The sequence below is a fragment of the Typopeltis vanoorti genome, chromosome 25 (assembly GCF_054136105.1).
Source record: "Typopeltis vanoorti isolate ZY-2024b chromosome 25, IOZ_Tvanoo_1.0, whole genome shotgun sequence".
Taxonomy (NCBI): Eukaryota; Metazoa; Arthropoda; class Arachnida; order Uropygi; family Thelyphonidae; genus Typopeltis; species Typopeltis vanoorti.
In genome coordinates, this window is record NC_143573.1 from 37,874,940 (window position 1) to 37,898,193 (window position 23,254).

Here is a 23,254-nt window from a genome sequence, read left to right on the forward strand (position 1 = left end):
TCCTCAGCCATAGCCAAGTTAGCCAGTCTTGGGCATGGACAGCAGGGTTTTATCCCCAGTTTATTCTGGGGTTTTTCATCCCGCAAAGCAGGCAAACTGGCATTGAGAACTCAACACTACAGGCCATAGGATACACCGGGGCATAAGGCTGACCACCTTATCCTGTAAGCGGAGCGAGGTCTGATGATCAATGGACCCTCGACACTGCAAGGTAAAAGAGGGTATAAGGAAGATGATGATGACATGTTCATTTGAAATAGTGTCAATAATCCCCCCCCCCACATACACACTCAGTACTAAGCTCATTGGAACATGTATAGTTACTGCCCAACATCCTTTCACAATACACCTTGAAACCTGCAGAACAAGTTTCTTTTCCTCCTCCTTCATACCTGCTACTGATGTACTGGGGAGTCTTCCCCCGATGTATTTCCCAAGGAATACAATATACAAGCTTTTAAATCAAATGTAAACAAGTTTCTCCTTTCTCAACCCAGTACCCATATATTTACTAATGTACTATAGGTTGATCAAACCAACCTCTCATGTATGGGCTCAACATTAAAATAAATAAATAAATAATAATAAACGTTGACGTTATCAGCATTTGATAACTGCAATTGTTTATAATAAATTTAGTTTAATCCTTTATCCAAGTGTGAGCAAACAAAGTTTGCGCCTGAAAGTATCTTCAGGACTGGGGGTGTTGTACCACCTTACCCCAGTCCTGAAGATACTTTCAGGCACAAACTTTGTTTGCTCACACTTGGATAAAGGATTAAACTAAATTTATTATACTCTAACCAAGTGAAAAATAAACTTTCAACATGCAATTGTTTAATGTGAACAAAGCAGCCCACTCTGAATTCTTGCCCATCTATACCAAAAGTTCAAGATTTGAGATTGTTGGTTGTGCTACTGTGTTACCAAAACCTTACAATATCCAATCAGATTCCACTTGATTACAGTAAATATACAGCAGAATTATATGCCATTCAGCTTGCATTTGTGCATATAAAAGAAAACTGCTACTAAAAGCATATAATTTATGCTCTCATCGAGTTCTTTACAGACCATCTCATCACCTGTGTGTAAGTCCACATCCAGTGCTTTGTGAGGTTATACAAGTCTTGTACAAAATGAAGACCCTTAATTTTGATGTTCGCTTGTGCTGGATTTCCAGCCACATTGAAATCAAGGGAAATGAGCCCGCAGCTGCTAGATCAGTTCATACTTTTTCCACACACTGTTTGACAGTCCCATATACAGACTACAGACAGTTTATAAGATCAAAGCTAATTACCCAATGGCAGTTATCATAGCAGGAAGCATTGACAAATTGCATGAGATTAAGTCTGAAATTAAGCACTGGCAGTCTAGTCAATGTAGAAACCGAAGAGAGAAACTGTTCGTGCTAGGCTCTGCATACATCACAGTCATCTTAGGCATTCTTATTTACTGAAGGCTGATAACCAACCTGCATATTATTATTATTATTATTACATAACACCTCCATGGAGTCCAAAGATTCATCCAGAGAGGACACCTACTCTACAGCTCTGAGTCTCCACCAATAATCCCCAAACTACAGCGAACCACATCATCTACACCAATGCTATCTACTGCTCACCACTAGTATTTTCACAGACAATCACGAACATCCATGCCCATGGGGGGATTCGAACCCACAGCCTTTTGGCTGAAGAGCAGATAAGCTAACCAGGCCGGCAAAAAGAAAGCTACCCGAACAGAAACTCGAACTTTGGACCATTAGGTTAAAACCCTAATGCTCTACTGACTGAGCCATCTGGGCATATGAAAAATGCAACAAACACCATACCATTTGTCACATTCTAGTAGAGTGCCAGTACTTCACGTGAGAGAGATTAAATTTTTACTTATCTGGCTGAACCAAAAAAGTATACACTCAGGAAGATCTTATCATTCTTGGACAAACTGCATAATGTTTTTAACTTTTTACAAAGAATTAACTTATATAAACATATTTGATTATAAATTCTATTTTTGTGTAGATATTACACTGTTTAACTTAAATTAGTAAATAACATCTTATGTACAAAAAAATTATCTCTTTATTACTATTTATTATTACTTTGTGTACCTCTATAACCTCTGATGTGGTAGAGTATGACTTTTGCTATCCTTGTGCCAATAAATCACCCTATCAATCAACTGGCTCCCTACCATACCAGCTTTGTTTATTCCATCTTCCATGTTTACTTCTATAGGTTCTCCATTGAGAATGTAGCTAAGTGTTTTATGTTATTGCCTATTTTCATAGTTTGGTCTATTTATTGCTGCTTTTCATCTGAAATTTGTTATAGTTATTATTCAGTTTAGTTAGAGAATCCTGAAGCCTTGCAATGGATGTGTTTAGGAATACATCATCTGAATAAAGCAGAGAGCTAAGTTTGATATCTCCAGTTCTAATATCAGGTTTAGTGCCACTTTCTTTCATAATCCATATAGATTATCAATAATATTAGAGATAAATGTAAGACAAAAGGTGCATACTGATTTTAGATTTTATAAAATCACACCATTTTCCTCTATTTCCTTCAGTAATGTTCCATTTACTCTATATAACTACAGTCTTTTGAAAAGCTTTGCTCTGGGCATTTTGTCATATGCCTTTTCCAGATCTATAAAATTGAAGTACAGATCCTTGTTATATTTCCATGAATTGGAAATCTGATCTTGACAACCTTTATTTGGCCTGAACCCAGCTTGTTTTTCTCCACGTTTCTCTTCCACAATTTTTCTCAACTTCTTTTCAAGTATGCTGGCATAAATCTTAGTTGAAACACATAGTGAAGAAATTCCTCTGTCTATTATGTTCCCATGAAGATGGCGATATGACATTGCCGAAACATAGGAAGTATTTATTAAAGTTTCTTTTAATTAATATGCCAATGTATACTGTATAATATACATTATATATATATATAATGTATACTGTACAATGTATACTGATTTGATATCAAATCAGTATACATTGTATACTGATTTGATATCAAAATTGGAGATGTTAATGTCGGCTCTTTGCTTTATGTGGATGATGTTATACTTCTAAATAAATCTGCTACAAGTCTGCAAGATTCTCTGACTAAACTGAATAGCTGTTGTAATAGATATGGTATGAAGGTCAGCAATAAAAAGACAAAGACAATGAAAATAGGCAGAATCGTTGAAAATGTTAACTGCATTGTGAACGGGGGAACCTGTGGAACAAGTAAAACATTTCAGCTACTTAGGCATGATTTTTAGTGAAGATGGTAAATTAAATATGGAAATAGACAACAGAATCAACAAAGCTGGTATTGTAGGCAGTCAATTGAATAAATTCATATGGAATAAGAGAGAAATTAGTCGGAACACTAAATTAGCCGTATACAAAACGGTGTTCAAACCAGTTTTAACTTATGGATCTGAGAGCTGGGTCAGAAGTAAAACACTTGACCAAAGACTAGAGACCGCAGATATGAGAGTCCTGAGAAAGATTAGAGGCGTGAACAGATAGCATCAATGGCAATATCATATTAAAAACGAGGATATTAGGAAAGAACTTGACATTGTCAGCATCCAGGAATGCGTTAGCAGAGCTAATCTCAGGTGGTATGGTCACTTAAATAGCATGGGAGAGAAAAGATTAGCAAAACAAGTGTTCTCTGCCAGGATGGCAGGAAAATGACCCAGAGGAAGACCAAGATATAGGTGGATTGATACGGTACAAAGTGCCGTAGACGATAGAAATATAAGATCTGATAATGTTGGAGTCTTGACAAGTAACAGACTGATTTGGAGGAAAATTGTAGATAGGAAGTTAGTAATGATGTAATTTTTTCATGTAGTGCTATCATACCTGTACACCCCTTGAGGGTACATGGCAGGAATTTGATGATGATGATGATGGTATACGTTGTAAATTCCTGAAATAATTTAATAATCAAATTCCAGAGGATCTGATCCTGACAGCCTCTATTCGGCCTGAATCCAGCTTGTTCTTCACCAAGCTTTTCTTCCACAATTCTTCTCAACCGTTTCTCAAGTATACTGGCATAAATCTTATCCGGAACACTCAGTAGGGAAATACCTCTGTAATTCTCACATTCAGTTTTATTTCCCTTTTTATATATGGGTACTATGAGAGCTCTACTCCAATCATCAGGAATTTGCCTCTCTGTCCAGGTCTTCTGAACTATGCAGTGCAGCCACCGTAAGATTTTTATACCACCATACTTCAACATTTCTGGTCGAATATCATCTACTCCTGCTGCCTTTCCACATTTCAAGGCTTTGATGGCTTTTTCTACTTCAAGTATAGATATGTATTCCTGACTGTATGCCTGTTGAGTGTTTTTTACCACTGTGCTCTCACTGCTTGTTTCATTTAGCAATTTTTCGAAGTAATTACTCCATACTTCAAGGATATCTTTTTCTCCTGTTTTCATGTCACCTTTATAATCTCTAATTCCTTTAACAGCACTCTTTCCTCCATTTCTAAGCTTCTTCAACATATTCCAGAATATCTTATCACCTTCTTGATATTAAAAGTTAAATGTTCTATGTTCTTGCCAAAGTCCTCCCATGACTTTTGTTTAGCTAGTTTTACAAAGTGTTTAGCTTTCTTACATTTGTCTCTGTATTCTCTAAGAGCACAAGCTGATTTATTTGCCAGGAACTTTGGATATGCTTTCTTTTTTTCCTTCACCTCCTCTTTAACTTTTTGTGTCCACCATGAAGTTCTGATTTTTCTATCCTTGCAAACAACCTCACGACATGCCTCTCTGGCTGAATGAATCAGTGTTTTCTTCAAGGCTTGCCACTGAATCTCCAAGGTTTGGTTCCTGTTCTCAAACTCTTTTATTTTTTCTTCAATAATCTTTGTGTATTTTAGTCTACATTTCACATCTGAGAGCTGATCAACTTTTATTCGCTTTAAAACTTTCTTACATGTTATTCTTTTCAATATGAAATTCAATTTTATCCTGCTCAAGACTAAATAGTGATCGCTTCCAATTTCAAATCCTCTGTACACTCTGGTGTCCTGCACCAGGGAGAAAACATCACTATCAACAATAACATAGTCAATGAGACTTTTCTTATTCTTTGCCTCTTCTCTCCATGTGAATTTGTGCACATTTTTATGTTGGAACATGGTGTTAGTAATAATCAGTCCATGTCCTGAGCAGAAATCCAACAGATATTTGCCATTATTATTAGCTTTGCTCTTTTCTTCAAATTTTCCCAAAATATTTTTGTATGTCTGACAATCATTTCCTACTCTGCTATTTAGATCCCCAACAAGGACCAACTTTTCCTTTTTCATTGTTTAATTTGTTTTTCTAAAGCATCAAAAAATTCCTCCACTTCTACCTTAGTAGAACCTTCTGTGGGACCATAGGCATAAATAAGTCTCATTGTCCAATTCCCCATTCTGATATTTGCCCACATCACTCTACTTGAGACTGCCTGCCATTCAAGAAGATTAGCCTCGTATTTTGTGTGGAATACTATGGCTACTCCTTCTTTTCCTTGATTGTCATTTCCCGAATATAACATTTTGTATTTATTGCTCAGAGAGAGATCTCACCAGTTTTTGTCTTTTTTGTTTCAGGTCACCCCTATTACGTCGATCTGGTACTTATCTAATTCTTCAGCTAGCTCCATTTCTTTGTCATTCAGGCTTCTTATGTTGATAGTACCAATCTTTAACTCTGGTGATGTTGAGTTGGGAGTGTGCTTTCAGATTTGTTCCAGTAGCTGTATTTTCGCTGTTCGCCCTGGTTCACTGGCAAAAACAACGGGGGCCTTGTTTAACCAGGCGACGCCCCAGCCAGCATGAAATTTTGTCATGTTGTACCATCGTTTTATATATTGGTTTAAGCCAATAAGAATACAATTTGGTCAGCTAAATCCCAAATTGCCAGCCCATCCTCGTTCGTTCAGTATCCAGGTAGATACCCAACAGGGTGCACCACGAGAAGGTGAGGTCAGAAGCCCTGGTCGGTTCTCCACATTCCTTTAAAGGCTATGTGGAGGTCTCCTCTCAGTTATACAGCTTTAACCCTTAAGCACCCCGATTCCATAAATAGTCTTTCGAATATATCTTTGGTATGCGTAGTTGCTTGTTTTAAACTGTGGTGACAAATTTCCCTTGTTCACAATTTTCTTTATTATATTAAGTCAGTGCAGCAGATAAAATAGCATCAATCATAATGCTGTTTCATTTGAAAGAACCATAAATCTTACAGAACTTAATTTTCTAGCTATATATATTTCCTGAACTAGATTTCAAAACAACTTACAAATATGAAATTGCATATTTTTAAATAATCCAGAGACAAGGACACTTAATATATGGTTTTTAATGCTATATGTTTAGTTGAAATCAAATAAAAATTCTTTTTTTTTATCAGAAAAGCAAATGCAGTGGGTTTGCATTTAATTAATTTTCAAAGAGAAACGAGTAAAACAAATGTTGACGTTATCCTGCTTAAAAAAATATTAACTTCTCTCACTTCTTCTGTTAAATAATTTATAAGTTACCTTTTAACTTATCAATATGAATATATATCGTGATTTAATAATATACTTAAAATGGTGAAAATGAAATAACTCTTATATTCACTATATACAGTACAAATGTGAATATTCAATTAGTTGGACATAAGTCAATTAATTATGACAAAGTTTTGAAGACTATGATAGTATTTTTGTATAGTAAGTTACTTCATAAAAAAATATGGTATATTACAAGATTTTTAACAACTATGAGAATACTTAATAAAAAATATTTAAAAAATGCAATAAGATCTTACCTGTTTGATTCCTATCATTTCTGCCAAATCCATCACAAGAAATCCAGCATAAATAATGACCCAACACAGCAAATGGATAACAACAAATACCCACCACCAAATAGGCTTTTGAGCTGTATTGATCTCCCACAATGAAAAATGATGGATTGGAATCCAGTATCTCATCAATACCTTAAAATAATCATTACATTCATTATAGATATGCTAAAAATTTGTAGAAGTAAAATCTAGATGTAGCATAGAAAACATTCATATGATTTAATCATCTCATATATGTTATATTCCTCAAGTAAGAAATTAATCCTCAATACTTTTTAACACAAAGTTAAATGGTCATTTTAGACTCATGATTGCTTGCTAAATAATTATGAATGATAATAAAATATGGTATTAAAATAAAATTATTTATTCCACTGAAAGCTTATCTACAAAACTGCATAAAAAAAGGTGGTGTGTGTGTGGGACTATTTAGTTGATCAACAATTCTTGACATACCAAGAGCTAAGGCCATAAATGTACTAAAATAAGTTTTGTTATATATCTGACTGTGCCTTGACATTATACTAAGAAGATCAGGTTTGGGAATCTACAAAAGTAATGCCTCTTTTTGTCTGAACTGGACATGTCCAGAATCTTATTAATGTACCGTATTTTCCGGTGTATAAGATGCACTTTTTTACCTTAAAAATTCATCTTAAAAATGGGGTGCATCTTATATAATGAGAGTAAAGATTGTTTCCTCTTTTCAAAGTCATACGCACTCCCTTGTATGTTCCAAGATCTTTGTAGGCGGTAAATGGTGCAATCAAATTGATGCATGACCTTCACGTGACTTCTAGTGTGTCATTGGATAAGAACGGGGAGTCCCTATTCAAGTTTCATAATATCTTATCCGAGTAATCAGTTAACGATGTTTATCAGTATTGAGTTGATGTCTTGAGATATTTTGTGTTAGGTTTTAGGTTTTTTCCAGAAAATTGTATTAAATTTCTTGGGTGCGTCTTATACACCGGAAAATACAGTAGTTACAATTTATGGAATTTAAAATATACACGAATGTACTATTATTATAATTATTATGGGCTTAGAAGACTTATACTAACTGCTATTCACCCAATATCTATCAAAACCTTTCTTTAAACTGATTCACCATCAAAGCACTCACACTCACCTTTGGCAATTCATTCTAGTAATTCACCACTTTCCAAGCAAAGAATCTAGTCTCTATATTTTTACTAACCACACTCTTATACAAATTCCAGGTGTAATCTCTAGGTTCTGTTCCTGCTCATCATATGTTGGAAAATTTATTTGAATCAATCTTTTAGAGCCCCTTTAGTAACTTGTTTCTATCACATCCCATCTATCAACTATACTTTGCACACCTTCAATCTGTCCTCATTAGATAAGTGACCAAGATGATGGCAGGTCTGTGGGTCCTCTCTATTTCTTCATCTCCAAGAAACCCAGGTGATCAAATTTGTACACAATTGTTATATAGCCTTATAAAGAGTGATAATAACTTTCTATCTCTGCTTTTAAATGCATTCTTCAACATCAAAGTAATCTTTTAATTTATTATTTTTATGGCTATATAGCCTACTTTCGTTTAGGAGTGTCCCTTTTTACTCAAAATCATAGGGCATTAATTACTGATGTGTTATAAAAACAGATATATGAAGAATAATATAGGAGGAAAATTCGGACATACCTTTTTTGGATGCTGTTGGCTGTCTCCTTATCCTGGCAATATACATTAATCTGCGGTTAAAGGAAAGGGGTTTGGGAAAAGTGGGGGTAAAGCAATGTGGGAGAATTATTTGAAAAAAACCTGGATTTTTGTATAATAATATTATTATTATTATTAAGAGTGGGCAGAGAGAGCTTTGGGAGGGGGGGGGGTGAGAGAAGGATCTGAATTAGAAACTATTTTTTGGGGAAGAGGAAGGATTGATGGGAAAAGGTCAGAAGTGGGAGTAACAGGATGCGAGCCATTTCGACAGTGCATCATCTTCGGAATTCGTGGGGGGGGGGGGGGGTAGTGGAGGCTATGTCAAGTTGGCTTGGTGTTTCTGTCTTTGGTGTGCTTGTGTTATTTCCTATTGGTTGGAGTTGTGACCTAATTTTTATGTTATGGAGTTTCCAACTCTTGGAGATTAGGTAGGGTTGGTGGATGTTTATTGAGTTTTAGCCTATTTTAGCAACTTTTATAATATGCCATCTGAACTTCAGCTCTCTGTCCACCATCATCCCCAAAAATACCTAGTCTCATAAAATTCCTGCAATTCAGTACCATCAATAGAATGCACAGTATGTAATCTTTTCATTTCTACACTTTGCCACATTAAACTGACAACCATTATCCTTTGTCCACACTGCCAATTTATTTGAATCATCCTGTAGATCTCTATCACCTTTATTAATTATTGTCTTCCTCAGTTTTGCATCATCAGCAAATAAATCCTTCTCTTAAATCAATTATATCATCTATACTCAAGTTGGCACCTATCCAACACATGGAAGGAAGCATATACCCAATCCATTCCAAAAAAAAAAAAAAAGAGAAAAGTCTACTCTCCAACTACTGACCAAATACACACATGTACATGCACACACCACCAGACAGAATCATATCCCTCTCTTTGGACTGACATTTTATCTCTGAGCTCTTCTGGCATAAATAAATCACATCAATAGCTTCCTCAGCCTCTAAAAAAAAACTAGGCATTCTTTTCTGGCCAAGAAACTATTTTATACCCATCCAACTACTAACCCTATATAAATCCCAAATCCACCCAATCCTTAGAATACTGTTCATACATTTTGGGTGGTGCACCTGAAATCTTTCTAAAAATTCTTGATGCTGTCTGGAAGAGAGCAATATGACTCAGAGATTACCCTTCAACCTCTATCTTACAGATGCAATTTTTTTGATGTTGAAAGTTTATTTTTCACTTGGTCAGACTATAATAAATTTAGTTTAATCCTTTATCCAAGTGTGTGCAAACAAAGTTTGCGCCTGAAAATATCTTCAGGACTGGGGTAAAGTGGTACAACACCGGGCGACTCCTTGCAAAGGTGGAGCAAGCTACGAACACTCCTATCTCAGTATCTCCCTTAATGCAAAACACATCTCCTTGCGAATATGTATAATGTTAAGCATTAAGGGAAGGGCCACTACCCAGACTAGTTTCAACCTTTATTGAGGTCTCTTCAGTGGGAGCCAGGCCCAAGTGGAGATACCAAGGCAGAAGCATTAGCAAGGTCATCTCCTCCTATAGGAGCTGACAAACGGTGTGCCACCTTTTTATTAAATTACTCTGGATTTAGAGAAAGATGTTGAAAGTTTATTTTTCACTTGGTCAGACTATAATAAATTTAGTTTAATCCTTTGTTGTACCACTTTACCCGAGTCCTGAAGATACTTTCAGGCGCAAACTTTGTTTGCACACACTTGGATAAAGGATTAAACTAAATTTATTACGGATGCAATGTTTCAGCTCTGTGTCTCTTCTACAGGTACTGCTCCAGTGAATTGGCAAACATCATTCTTTCACTTGCTTTTGGGTCTGTTACAACAAGAGCAGCTACCAACATCCCTTTTCAGCAGACTGCAAACTCATCGAACTTGCTTCACCTCTTCTTCTGGAACACTCTTCCTCATAATGTGTTTCCCAACTTCAACTTACAGCTCTTTAAGAAGTGTCAATAGATTTCTCCCTTCTCAATTCTTACCTGCACCTCACACACACAGAACTGATGTGCTACAGGCTCTTGTACTCTCATGTGTAAGATTTAAAAAAATCATTCCCTTATGTTATTAATATGCAAATTAAACAGTACTAGTTTTTGTACTGAACCCTGAGGCACTCCATTAGCTGTGCCCATTCTTCTCGATTCTATTCCACCAGATACTACTCTGGTGTCTGTTGTTCAGCCTTTCCCTCATCCATGTTACCAACTTAGTATCCATTCCTATTTGCTTCAACTTATGTAATAGTTTTGTGTGTAGTATTCTGTCAAATGCCATTGAAAAATACAACAGTCATGGTGTAGCCATTGAAACCATAGATTATCATATTCTTATCCACTCATTCCTAAATTCTACTTTTAACCAACTTTTCCAATACCTTAACTACTACTACTCCTGGGATACTAACTGGAAATATGTATATGGAAATATAACTTCTGCATTACTTCAACCTCGGTATCACTTCTGGCTCTGACTCCCACTGATGAGACATCAATAAAGGTCAAAATCAGCCTAGGTAGTGGCACTTCCCATATTGCATAGCATTATACATGTCTATAAGGATATGTTCTTTGCATTATGGGATACTAAGACAATTGATGTGAAGTCATTAGCCTCTATATAAAAAGTAGCCCAGTTGTGAAGTGACTTCATGAGCAAATTTGTTTGCTTACACTTGGATAAAGGATGAAACCAAGAATATAATTTCTTGGCATCTTTAATTTATAGTATAATCAAGTGAAAATCTTTTCAAGGTTGAATAATATGACTAGAACATGTAGCAAAAGAGGGATAAATCTGTGAGGAAAAGAGAATCATATGATGGAATGCAGCTGGGTGAAATGGATCATATGAGAGAACGGAGTGACTGCTGTTGGGTGAGAGGAAAATATAAAGTCTTAGCAACCATGAATAACTTATGTAAAATGAGAGACACAGTTGAGGTTAGATAGTTTAACTAACGCTAATGATCTAAGGACATTATTGGTTCTTTAGCATATAAATCTGGAGGTCAGGGATTATTATATTTTGTTTACAAATGCCAAGAATAAGGGCAAGGAGTTTGTTCCACCTGCAACAAACTCCTGAGAGTTGGGCAGATCCAAGGTTTTAGACTTAACTGACATGGCTGAAACAGGAAGATGAGTTAACAGGAACAGAATTTGGAAGGTCTAGCATTTTCAGGAAGGGTAGAAATTAAGAGGAATTTGCTCTTTGTGATAGCAGATAAATGATATCCTGTAAGAGCAGAGATGCCTGAAGACCAACAATGGCTTTGATACTATGCGGTATGAAGTTGAATCAACAGGATCCAGCATTTGGTAGACTTTGTTCCTATAAGTTTGGGAATGATGGGATATGGTATTAGTATTATTTCCAGGACTCTGTGGAATTAAAACTCAATGGACAAAGCAACTTCTCTACTAATACATATCATAATTTTTTTGCCTTGAAAACATTGAAGTATTCAGGCATTCACCATCCTCTTTAGCAATGTATATGGATAATAAACCTTCTAATCGAATCACCATTCATACAAAAAAAAAAAAAATTTTTTTTTTCCTTTCTTACTCACTGCTTATAGTTTCCAGGGATGACTTCTTATTCTCCCATCATCTATTATACTATGCAATATTTCCCTTATATTTATTTGATATGTTCCTCACATGAACTGTCAGTCATACCACCTTTTCATCTATCCAAGCTCTACATAGCATCTTCTCCTAAATGTCCTTGTACTGAACATTTCAGAGTCCTCCAACAGTCTTAGTAACTTGCCTCTGTACTTTAATGTTTCCTCATCACCTAAAACATAGATGGCAAACTTGTGGCACGTCCGAGAATTTTGCTGGCACATCAACGATTTACAGGTGACATCCTTTTATATACATATAAATTATTCAACCATTTTTTTTAAATTGTGACAATACGTACCAGTTAAATTTTGTTTTACACCAGAGAGCAGCCATGAAGATGTGCATTTGATTGGTGCAGTATTAACAAAAGATCATGCGACACAAAGACAACTGACAATTGTTGAGTTGAAATGCTAATTCTTTTCAACTGAATTTTATAACATCTAAAACTGTCATAACAACATTCAGCATATTATTCTTAGTTTTAACACATTCTCAAAGGGGTGTCGTTTATCGTTCTGAGGGAACTTCTCATTACCGGCGAGCTCAATTCACAAAGTTTCAACCCTTGGTTGAATTTTATTGCTGCTTGTTTGTGTTCAAGATGGCAGGGGAACTCACACATGCATTATATAGCATGTTTCAATTCGTGGTAGAATTTTATTTGAAGTTAGCCTTTGTGATCTGTCATAATGATATCGAGAATTTCAAATGCAATCAAACAAACACTTATTTCATGTAATTGAAAAATTAGACAATAGCTTTTAGTTAGATACTGTGTTTTCGATGCAACATATGGTTTTGCTTTGCCTACAGTATACAGCATCGTTTCTGTGAGAGGGGACATGCGATTCATTAGTTAATGCCATTTTTATTCCAGCGGTCTATAATTGTACTATTTATTGAGAAATATATTACACAGACTGCAAAAGGCTCTATACCTTTCAGGAATACAATAAAACTTGTTTTTCTTGCATCTGCAGTATAATGGCTGTTGGGGAGGGCATGTTATTAACCGCAGGGAGTGAGTTACTATCGCTTCGAAGTGAACACGTTTAAACATTTTTCGTGTGCGAGGCATATGCAATACTTATTAATTTTTGTCTTTTTTCTTAAAGACATTTAAATCAGGGATGCCAGTTATACGCAAGGGCGAGTCATTTTCGAGTAAATATGGTAAGCGTTTTGCCGACAAGTTGACATCCTTCTGATGCTTCTCCTGCTCAGCTAACTTTGATGGTGAGTTACGACGCACAAATATTTTTCTCACTACTGTTTTTTTTTCCTTTCAAACCAACATCATTAAAATCAATTTTACACTGAATATTTTAAATTATATAAATAAATAAATATTATAATATAAAATATTATTTATAAAATATTATAAAAAATATATATATTATAAATTTATGAATAAATAAATTAATTAAGTTAGATTAATTTTCTCTTAATTTTTCCCCTATTAAAAACTTCCTGGCACGTCAGCAACTCGATTGGTACATTTTTGGCACACGCCAGCAACTCGATTTATAAATAATTGGCACGCGCACATAAAAAGGTTCGCCACCACTGACCTAAAATATCCAGGTAATATATGACTTGATTAGTGCCTTATCCCTGTCACCGTTCTTCGTATAAAGCAGGAATTTTTCTGGATTTTCCCTAAACTTCAATTCCCTATCCACCAACACTCCGAAATCTCTCACATCTGTTTAAATTAAACATACAAACTTATTGTTTTAATACTGACCATATGTAATGCATACAAACATCTTACATTCTTTGCCTACCAGTTTCACTAGCAAACTGTCTAGCTTTTCCAAGGCGTTGACGGAAAAGCATAAAAAGACTAGTAAATGCAAATTGAAAGGAACATAAAAAACGTTGTAAACAATCTAGTAGCTAGGGTTACATGTTCGCATGACAGAGACCGAGAGGACTTATTGTTCTTATATATTATCATGCATGCGTGCTTGTTGTAAATGCATGATGTGATTACTGCTTAGCTGTAGTTCAGATGGATTTAGAGAGAGGATCAGGTTTTTCCACGAACTGTTCGGAATAGTACCTTCATTTCTGTTGAGGTTTCCGCCGGTTATTAACACTATTGTAGCTTCCTTGAATAAACGATGTCTGTAGTCGTCATCCAAATATGACATGGAGCTGTTTTGCCACTCTATTGTGTGGTTAGATGTACAGCAACGATGTGCTAAGCTGGAAGAAATACTTCTCGTGTGGTTTACATCACCAACATGTTCTTTTTGTCTGGTCTCTAAACTCCATGAAGTTTGTCCGATGTAGGCAAGACTACAGGAGCAAAGAATGTAATATACTCCTGGATATTTGTAGAATGGCACCTTATCTTTTGGGGATCCTAAAACCTGTCTGATGCTGGTGGTTGGTTTGAAGACTACTCTTATGTTGTAGGCTCTTAGTATTCTGGCTATCTGATAAGAAATTGACCTGATGAAAGGGATCACAACAGTAGAAATGTACTGGGAGCTTGATTCTTCTTGTCTGGGGTTGACACCGTATAGATATTTTTTGATGATGTTCGGAGGATATCCATTTTTTGATAATGTGTTGGCTATTAGTGAGAGTTCAGTCTGTGTATCCTCCTCTTCTGATATAAACTGTCGGGCTCTAATGAAGATATCTTCCAGTGTCTGTAGGCTTTCTATAAATAGATAATTTGACACTATTTGATTGTCTCTTTATCAAGATGTCTAAAAAATGCAATTAGCTGTTGTTTTCTACTTCCAGAGTGAATTTTATCTTGTTATGTATTGAGTTGATTTTATTCACAAACGATTTTAGGTTTTCTAACCTGTCTTGCCATATAATGAAAATATCATCTACATATCTCCACCATATAGATGGTCTAGGGGAGATTGTGGAGAGAATTTCTTTTTCAAGTTTTTCCATGAAAAGGTCTGCACAAGATGGTGATAGCGGGCTTCCCATTGCTAGGCCTTCTAATTGTTGTTATATAGTGTTGTTAACCTTAAAGAAATTAGACCGAAGGCAGTGTTTAAACATCTGTGTGATGTCTAGAGGAAAGAGGTCTTGAATGATGTTTATTACCTCTTCTACTGGTACATTGGTGAAAAGGGATACAACATTTAGACTGGCTAGCATGTCTGTTGGTGCAATCTTAATGGCTTGCAGTTTATTTACAAAGTGCTGACTATTCTTGATATAGGATTCTGTTGATCTTATTTTATTATTTAATAAATTTGCTAATGTTTGGCCAAAAAGTAAGTTGGGGATGATCTTCCATCAACGATTGGACGAAGAGGTATATCCTTTTTATGTATTTTAGGTGTCCCATATAGTCTGGGAGTGATGGGATGTGAGGATATGAGTGCTCTCTTCACTTCTTCTGGCCAAATGCTACAATTTCTGATTAGTTGGTTTGTTTCATTATGATTTTTTATAGTGGGGTCTCTTTCTAGGATCATATAAGTAGAGTTGTCTTGCCATATATTTTCATTATAAGACAAGACAGCTTAGAAAACCTAAAATCAACTCAATACATAACAAGATAAAATTCACTCTGGAAGTAGAAAACAACAGCCAACTGCATTTTTTAGACATCTTGATAAAGAGACAATCAAATAGTGTCAAATTATCTATTTACAGAAAGCCTACAGACACTGGAAGATATCTTCGTTATACTTCAAACCATCACAGGACACACAAACTGAACATTATCCACATGTTAAAAAATAGAGCATGGCGGTTTATATCAGAAGAGGAGGATACACAGACTGAACTCTCACTAATAGCCAACACATTATCAAAAAATGGATATCCTCCGAACATCATCAAAAAATATCTATACAAGAAGAATCAAGCTCCCAGCACATTTCTACTGCTGTGATCCCTTTCATCAGGTCAATTTCTTATCAAATAGCCAGAATACTAAGAGCCTACAACATCAGAGTAGTCTTCAAACCAACCACCAGCATCAGACAAACTTCACGGAGTTTAGAGACCAGACAAAAAGAACATGTTGGTGATGTAAACCACAAGAGAAGTATTTCTTCTGGCTTAGCACATAATTGCTGTACGTCTAACCACACAATAGAGCGGCAAAACAGCTCCATGCCATATTTGGATGACGACTACAGACATCGTTTATTCAAGGAAGCTACAATAGTATTAATAACCGGCGGAAACCCCAACAGAAATCAGGGTACTATTCTGAACAGTTCGTGGAAAAACCTGATCCTCTCTCTAAATCCATCTGAATTACAGCTAGCCAGTAATCACATTACGCATTTACAACAAACACACATGCGTGATAATGTATAAGAACAATAAGTCCTCTCAGTCTCTGTATCGCGAACGTGTAATCTTAGCTACTAGATTGTTTACAACGTTTTTTTTATGTTCCTTTCAATTTGCATTTACTAGTCTTTTTATGCTTTTCATATGATATCACAACTTTCTGATATCATTCTCCCCAATCGAAGAGCAATAATGAATATTGAAAACTAGAACTATTGTCAATATATAAATGTAAAAAATAGCAGTCCCAGAACAGAATCCTATGGTACTCTGCTTGTTACTTTCTTGTTTCGAGACATTACTTCCTCATACATAACTTGCTGGCTCCCATTAGCCAAACATTTTTGTACCTAACATACCAACCCGCTATCTATTCCTATTCTTGATTTCAACAGTAGTTTGTGAAGTGGTATTCTATTAAATTCATTTCCAAAAGCTAGAAAAATTTTAAAAATTACGATATACAAATATCCTCTGTTCAGTACACATATTGCTTTATTATAAAATGTAACTGGGTTACTGAAGCAAGACTTGCTGTTAACAAATTCATGCTACTCTCTATGAAATTTCTATTTTCATCAACCAAGTTTGTATTCTGTATCCAATATATCTTTGATGTTGCTTCAATTTGACACTGCTGACTTGGATTCTTCTCTGTTCAGCAGCACTATTATTCTCTCTGTCCACTCTTTTGGGATTCTTCCTGTTGTACAAACAAGCAAAGGGTATTGTCAAATCATTTGCACATTTCCTTAACATACATGGAAATATCCCACTCAGTCCCCACAGCCTTATTCACCATTTCTTATACTAGCTACTTAACTGCAGAATTATTTAGGATTTTACTGTGCTGCCTCAGCCAGTTTCATCTCTTTACAATGCCAATTTTTTCTTCCTCACTACACTCGTTTCCAAGCCTGTGTCTTGCACTTCTTGTGCCATTGATTAGTACCCTGTTCATTGTACCTCCTCCAAAACCTCCTCTTACCACAGCTCCTGCATAATTTCATGGTTCATACATTTTACCAATACTATGTTTTCTAAACCTCAAGAATTAGCTGTAGAATTCTCTAGTTATGTAGCTAGCATAGAAAGAAATTTCTGTGGTGGGATTTGCTTGCTCAATCAATCAATCTCCTTTTTATTATTATTATTATTATTATTTCGGGCAACTCCAAGGAGTCGACAGACTCATCGAGGGAGGCCCTAACATCATGTCAAGAACAACTATTCGACATTCACACAGTATCTATCATACCTCACCTTGAACTCATTCATGGTCATAGCACCCACAACAGACTCTGGCAGCTTATTCCACTCATTTACCACTCTCCAAATAAAAAACCAAGCTCAAACACCCTTGTTAACCACATTCTTGCCCAGCTTCCATGTATGGCCCTAGTTCTCCCACCCATAGTCCTATTCTCAAAAATATCTTCTGGATTGATCTTATAGAAACCCTTCAGTAATTTGAATGTCTCAATCATATCACCCCTTTTCCGCCTATCAACTAATTTTTGCAACCCACAAATCTTCAATCTGTTCAATACATCCCACAGATGTACTGACATTGAGTTTTTGCAATAGACTACTCACCTCCACCTCATTCACCACAATTCCCGTATAATCTATTTGTTCATTCATTTCTGCAATGTCACCACCTGGATGATATACTCTTGCAAAGTGCTCGCTCAGTAATCAACTATATCAACTGATTCGGTGACCTCCTTGCCATCGGCATTCCTTAAAATCATTCTGTCGTATACAGTTTTTCTCTTTCTTGCAGCATATCGAAAAACTGTTTAGGATTCTCTTTAGCCTGCATGGCCAATGTTCTTTCGTAATCCTTTTTTGCTTTTCTTACCACACTCGTTATCCTTCTGGCCTGGGCTTTATACTGTTCATGTGCCTGCCGGTGACCTTTCTCCTTAAATTCCCTCCATAGTTGTTTCTTTCTTTCTTTTTTTTTTTTAAGTCAATATGTGAATTCCTCCTCCCTCCCTCATCAATTTCTGATGAGTACTCTTTCCTTTGTACTAACTGCAATCCTTCCTCCAAAACTCTTGCATTATCTCATGATTCACATATTTCATCTCCACTATTTATCCTCCTATCCTTAAGAATACAATTTGATAATGCCATCGTTGACCGATTTTGACCCCACTCCTAGGGCACTACTGATTTCTCTTCCCTTCAAATGATCAAACTACAATGGGTCACCAGTCTGTTTCCATAGTTTGTCAGTCTCCTGCTCTAATTATATACATCTCTTTTGTTTTGAAAAAACTTGCATCTCACCAGCTATCTTCCGTATCAATTACATGATTCCTTTCATCACATGATAGTATACAGTAATTCTATTATCATTTTTTCAATCATCTACTCATACATCATTATTATTATTATTATTTCGGGCAATTCCAAGGAGTCGACAGACTCATCGAGGGAGGCCCTAACATCATGTCAAGAACAACTATTCGACATTCACACAGTATCTATCATACCTCGCCTTGAACTCATTCATGGTCATAGCACCCACAACAGACTCTGGCAGCTTACCCCACTCATTCATCACTCTCCAAGTAAAAAACCTAGTTCTAACACCCCTGCTAACCACATTCTTGTGCAGCATCCATGTATAGGCCCAATCCTCCCACCACCAGTCCTATTCTCAAAATTTACTTCTGGATTAATCCTATAGAAATATAGGATTCAGTAATTTGAATGTCTCAATCATATCACCCCTTTTCCGCCTATCAACTAATTTTTGCAATCCACAAATCTTCAACCTGTTCTCATAAGGTTCATTCCACAGACCTGCTAACATCTTGGTCACTCGTCTCTGGATCTTCTCCACCTCCTCCCCATCAAGGAGAAACCCTGGCACCCATATCTGGGCACAGTAGTCTAGATGGGGTCTTATCAAGGCTTGATATAGTAGAACAATACCTTGTTTGTCTCTGCTTGTTAAAATATTTTTCAGCAACCAAGTGATTTGATGAGCTGATTTAGACACTTATGCAATGTGTCCCCCTAAACTTCAATTCCCTATCCACCAACACTCCCAAATCCCTGGCCTCATCAATCTCCTCGAGTACGGTTCCATCAATGTGATATACTGCTGCTAATCTTTTCACTTCAAAATGCATAACCTTACACTTTGCCACATTAAATTGACATCCATTTTCCCTAGCCCAGTCCTCCAAACTATCCAAATCTAAATGCAAAATTTTGACATCATGTGCACTCACAATTGCTCTACCCAACATTGCATCATCAGCAAACAAGTGAACACTTCCTCTCAGATCCTTTCCTATATCGTTAATGAACAAATTGAAAAGTAGTGGTCCAAGAACAGAAGCCTGTGGCACACCACTAGTCACAAGCCATCTTTTTGACTCCACTACTGAATAAACCACTCTCTGGTATCTCTCCATCAATCACCCTGCTATCCATCTCACCAACCCTATATCCAACCCCATCTGCTCCAGTTTACTGATTAGAGTTCCATGTGGTATCCTGTCAAAGGCCTTGGCAAGGTCAGTAGAATCACTGTAAACCTATTACCCTTATCCAGTTCAGCTGTCACTGTGTTATAAAACGTGAGCAAGTTACTGAGGCATGATCTACCCCTCACAAAACCATGTTGTCCCCCATACAGTACCCTATTTTCATCAATCCAATCCTGTATTCTTCTCTTGACTAATTTCTCCAAGACCTTGACAACAATTCCTGATATGCTAATTAGTCGGTAATTTACAACAGCAGTCTTGGAACCTCCTTTATGCAGTGGAACTATTTTCCCCCCTCTTTCCACCCCCTCAGGACTAACCCAGACCCGAGACTCAGATTAAACAAAATGGTCAAGGGTAATGACAATTCTTCAGCCGCTTCACATACGACACGAGCTGGTATACCATCCAATCTCACAGATGTATTGACATTGAGGTTTTGCAATAGACTACTCACCTCCACTTCATTCACCACAATTCCCGTATAATCTATTGGTTCATTCATTTCTGCAATGTCACCACCTGGAAGATATATTCTTGCAAAGGGCTCGCTCAGCAATATCAAATGATTCGATTACTTCCCTACCATCGGCATTCTTTAAAATCATTCTGCCATATACATTTTTTGTTTTACTTGCAACATATCGAAAAAACTGTTTAGGATTCTCTTTAGCCTTCATGGTCAATGTTCTTTCGTAATCCTTTTTTGCTTTTCTTACCACACTCGTTACCCTTCTGGTCTGCGCTTTTTACTGTTCATGTGCCTGTCGGTCAACTTTCTCCTTAAATTCCCTAAATAGTTGTTTCTTTTTTTGCAGCTCAAGCTTAATGGTGTTATTCATCCATTTTAACCCCTACTTGCTTTATTATTCGGAGTCTAGGTATACAGTCAGCCACTGCTTCATGCAAACACTTCTTAACACCTCCCATGCACTATCAACTTCTAGCCCTTGCAGTTGTACATGCCATGGCACTGAACCAATCAATCTCCTAAGCTTGTCATACCAGCTCGATAATTCCACATGTACCCTGTCTTAATTGTAAATTCCACACCTTTAGCTACCTCCCAAGTCAAGACCTCATGATCATTCGCTCCAGTTGGTGGCAACGTGGTCATATTCATTACAGCCAAATTCTCAGATGCAATTACCAGGTCAAGCACTCTCTAACTCCTAGTATTTTCCATTACATGCTGTCGCAGATAGTTATCCTTAATAACCGCATAAAATTCAATTCCTTCCTCCCATGTGTCCTCTCCTCTTTCCAATCAATGTTACCATAGTTGAAATCTCCCATAATAATTACCCTCCTTCCACTCATTTCTTCTATTTGCTTATGCATACTATCTCCACCATCTATTCCATCACCTGGTCTATAGCAGCACCCAACTGTATATTTAGTTCTGCTAGTTTCAATCTCACACTAAATAGCCTCAAATGTGCTCTTTTCTCTATCCTGCAGTTCCACTTCTATTCGTCTTGGCTGTAGCTCATCAGCTATCATCAATAACACTCCTCCCCCCATTTTATTCTCCCTGTCACTCCTGAACACACCATACCCCTCACATTCAATCTACTAGCTGTGTCATCTTCTGTCAACCAAGTTTCACTAATGCCAATAACCTGCAGTCTGGAAGTGCCAACCAAGGCCAAAAATTCTTCCTTCTTGTTCCTAATACTTCTGGCATTTGTATACATGAATTGCAGAAGCCAATTTGTCCCATCCCTATTTTGATGCCTTATACTAACTATCTCATTCTGATTCGTGGTCTTTCCTACTCGCTTGGGCATATTACACACATTCACATACTCAACTGTCTCCTTAAAATCCGCATATCTACCCCCACCCCAATAACTCTAGTTTCCTTGATGCTGCACATTCACTTCCACTACATTCGACAACACCTTTTCAAGTCTCCGTACACCAAATCCATTCAAACGTAAACCATCCATTTTATATAAATCCTTTCGTCCATCGAACTCATTCCACACATCCACAAATTCCACACCACTCATCAAACATAATTCACGCATAAAGTCATTAGCAATTATGGCCCTCCTTCTATACTCTTCACTGTCGTACCACGGCAACAGACTCACCAACCTAACTCTCTCACTCTTCTTTTTTGCTACTTCAAGCAATTCCTTCACATCCTCACTCATAGCCTTTTTGTTTCCTTTCAAATCATTTGTACCTGCCACCACTATCAATTCTTTCACCTGTTGCTTTTGCATTTTAATTGACTTGCTTACATTCTTTACGTTCGCACCGGGTTGGTACGATTTTGTTAAACTCTCAACTAACATGCCTCTTACTAAGGAATCTCCATACAATACACACTCTTTCATTTTGTTTACACTCACTATCATACCCTTATTTTTTCTATCATCTTTTGCCGATTATTAGTCGGTACGCTTGGTAAACATTTTTGCCAACGCTCCAGCTGCCGATTTACCTTATGTATCGCTCTGCATAATAAAGTGATCTCACTCATTGCATCAGTGTCTTCATTTTTATTCTCCGATGATTCATTCAATCGTTCTGTATGTTTACCTTCATTCTCACTTTCAATGCCACTCTCACAGCTATCAGGTACTACCTAGCAAATATCACCATTCACACCTCGAATATTACCGTTATCTAGATTCTCACTTTCATCAACGATACCACTCACACGACCTGAAGCACTCTTTAAATCCTCACATTCTTTACACTTTTTGCACACATTCACTCCACTATCATTGTTTAACCAGACTCCAACCGCTCTCCTCAATGCATACATTTCGCAAACGGTACACTGAATGAAATCCTTTAAGTTAAGATTTTTAGACAAATATGGCAACTTGGACGCCATCTTTGTATTCCTCTTTATGGGAGCCATGTGCACAGATAATCGTATCTATCAATTTACTATTAAAATACTCAAAAAATACACAAAAATCACCCAGACTCGCTAAAATACTAAAAGTAAACAATACTATGCAAATTCATCAAATTTTACTCAAAATATCACTTATCTGTTCAGGAGCTATCCACAAACACGACATACCATATCATAACGTAATCATCTTGTGTATTGCTACCACCAATAATTCATCCCTTCTGTCTTTTCAAAAAGTGCTACACTCATCATGTCTAACCAACACGAATTATTTGTAGATCACTTAATTTTATCCAAGAGCAACAACCACTGCCCACTCATTCCTAATACACCCTGCA

At 36.6% G+C, this 23,254-nt stretch overlaps 1 protein-coding gene across 1 annotated transcript in view; it reads right to left on the reverse strand.

Annotated features, from left to right (window-relative positions):
- Positions 1 to 23,254, reverse strand: part of LOC150092671 (nurim homolog) — a 93,901-nt gene that overhangs the window by 9,496 nt on the left and 61,151 nt on the right. Inside the window, exon 3 of the mRNA XM_090414668.1 lies at positions 6,843 to 7,013. Within this exon, the coding sequence (XP_090270794.1) occupies positions 6,843 to 7,013 (171 nt within the window). The remainder of the gene's footprint in view (positions 1 to 6,842; positions 7,014 to 23,254) is intronic.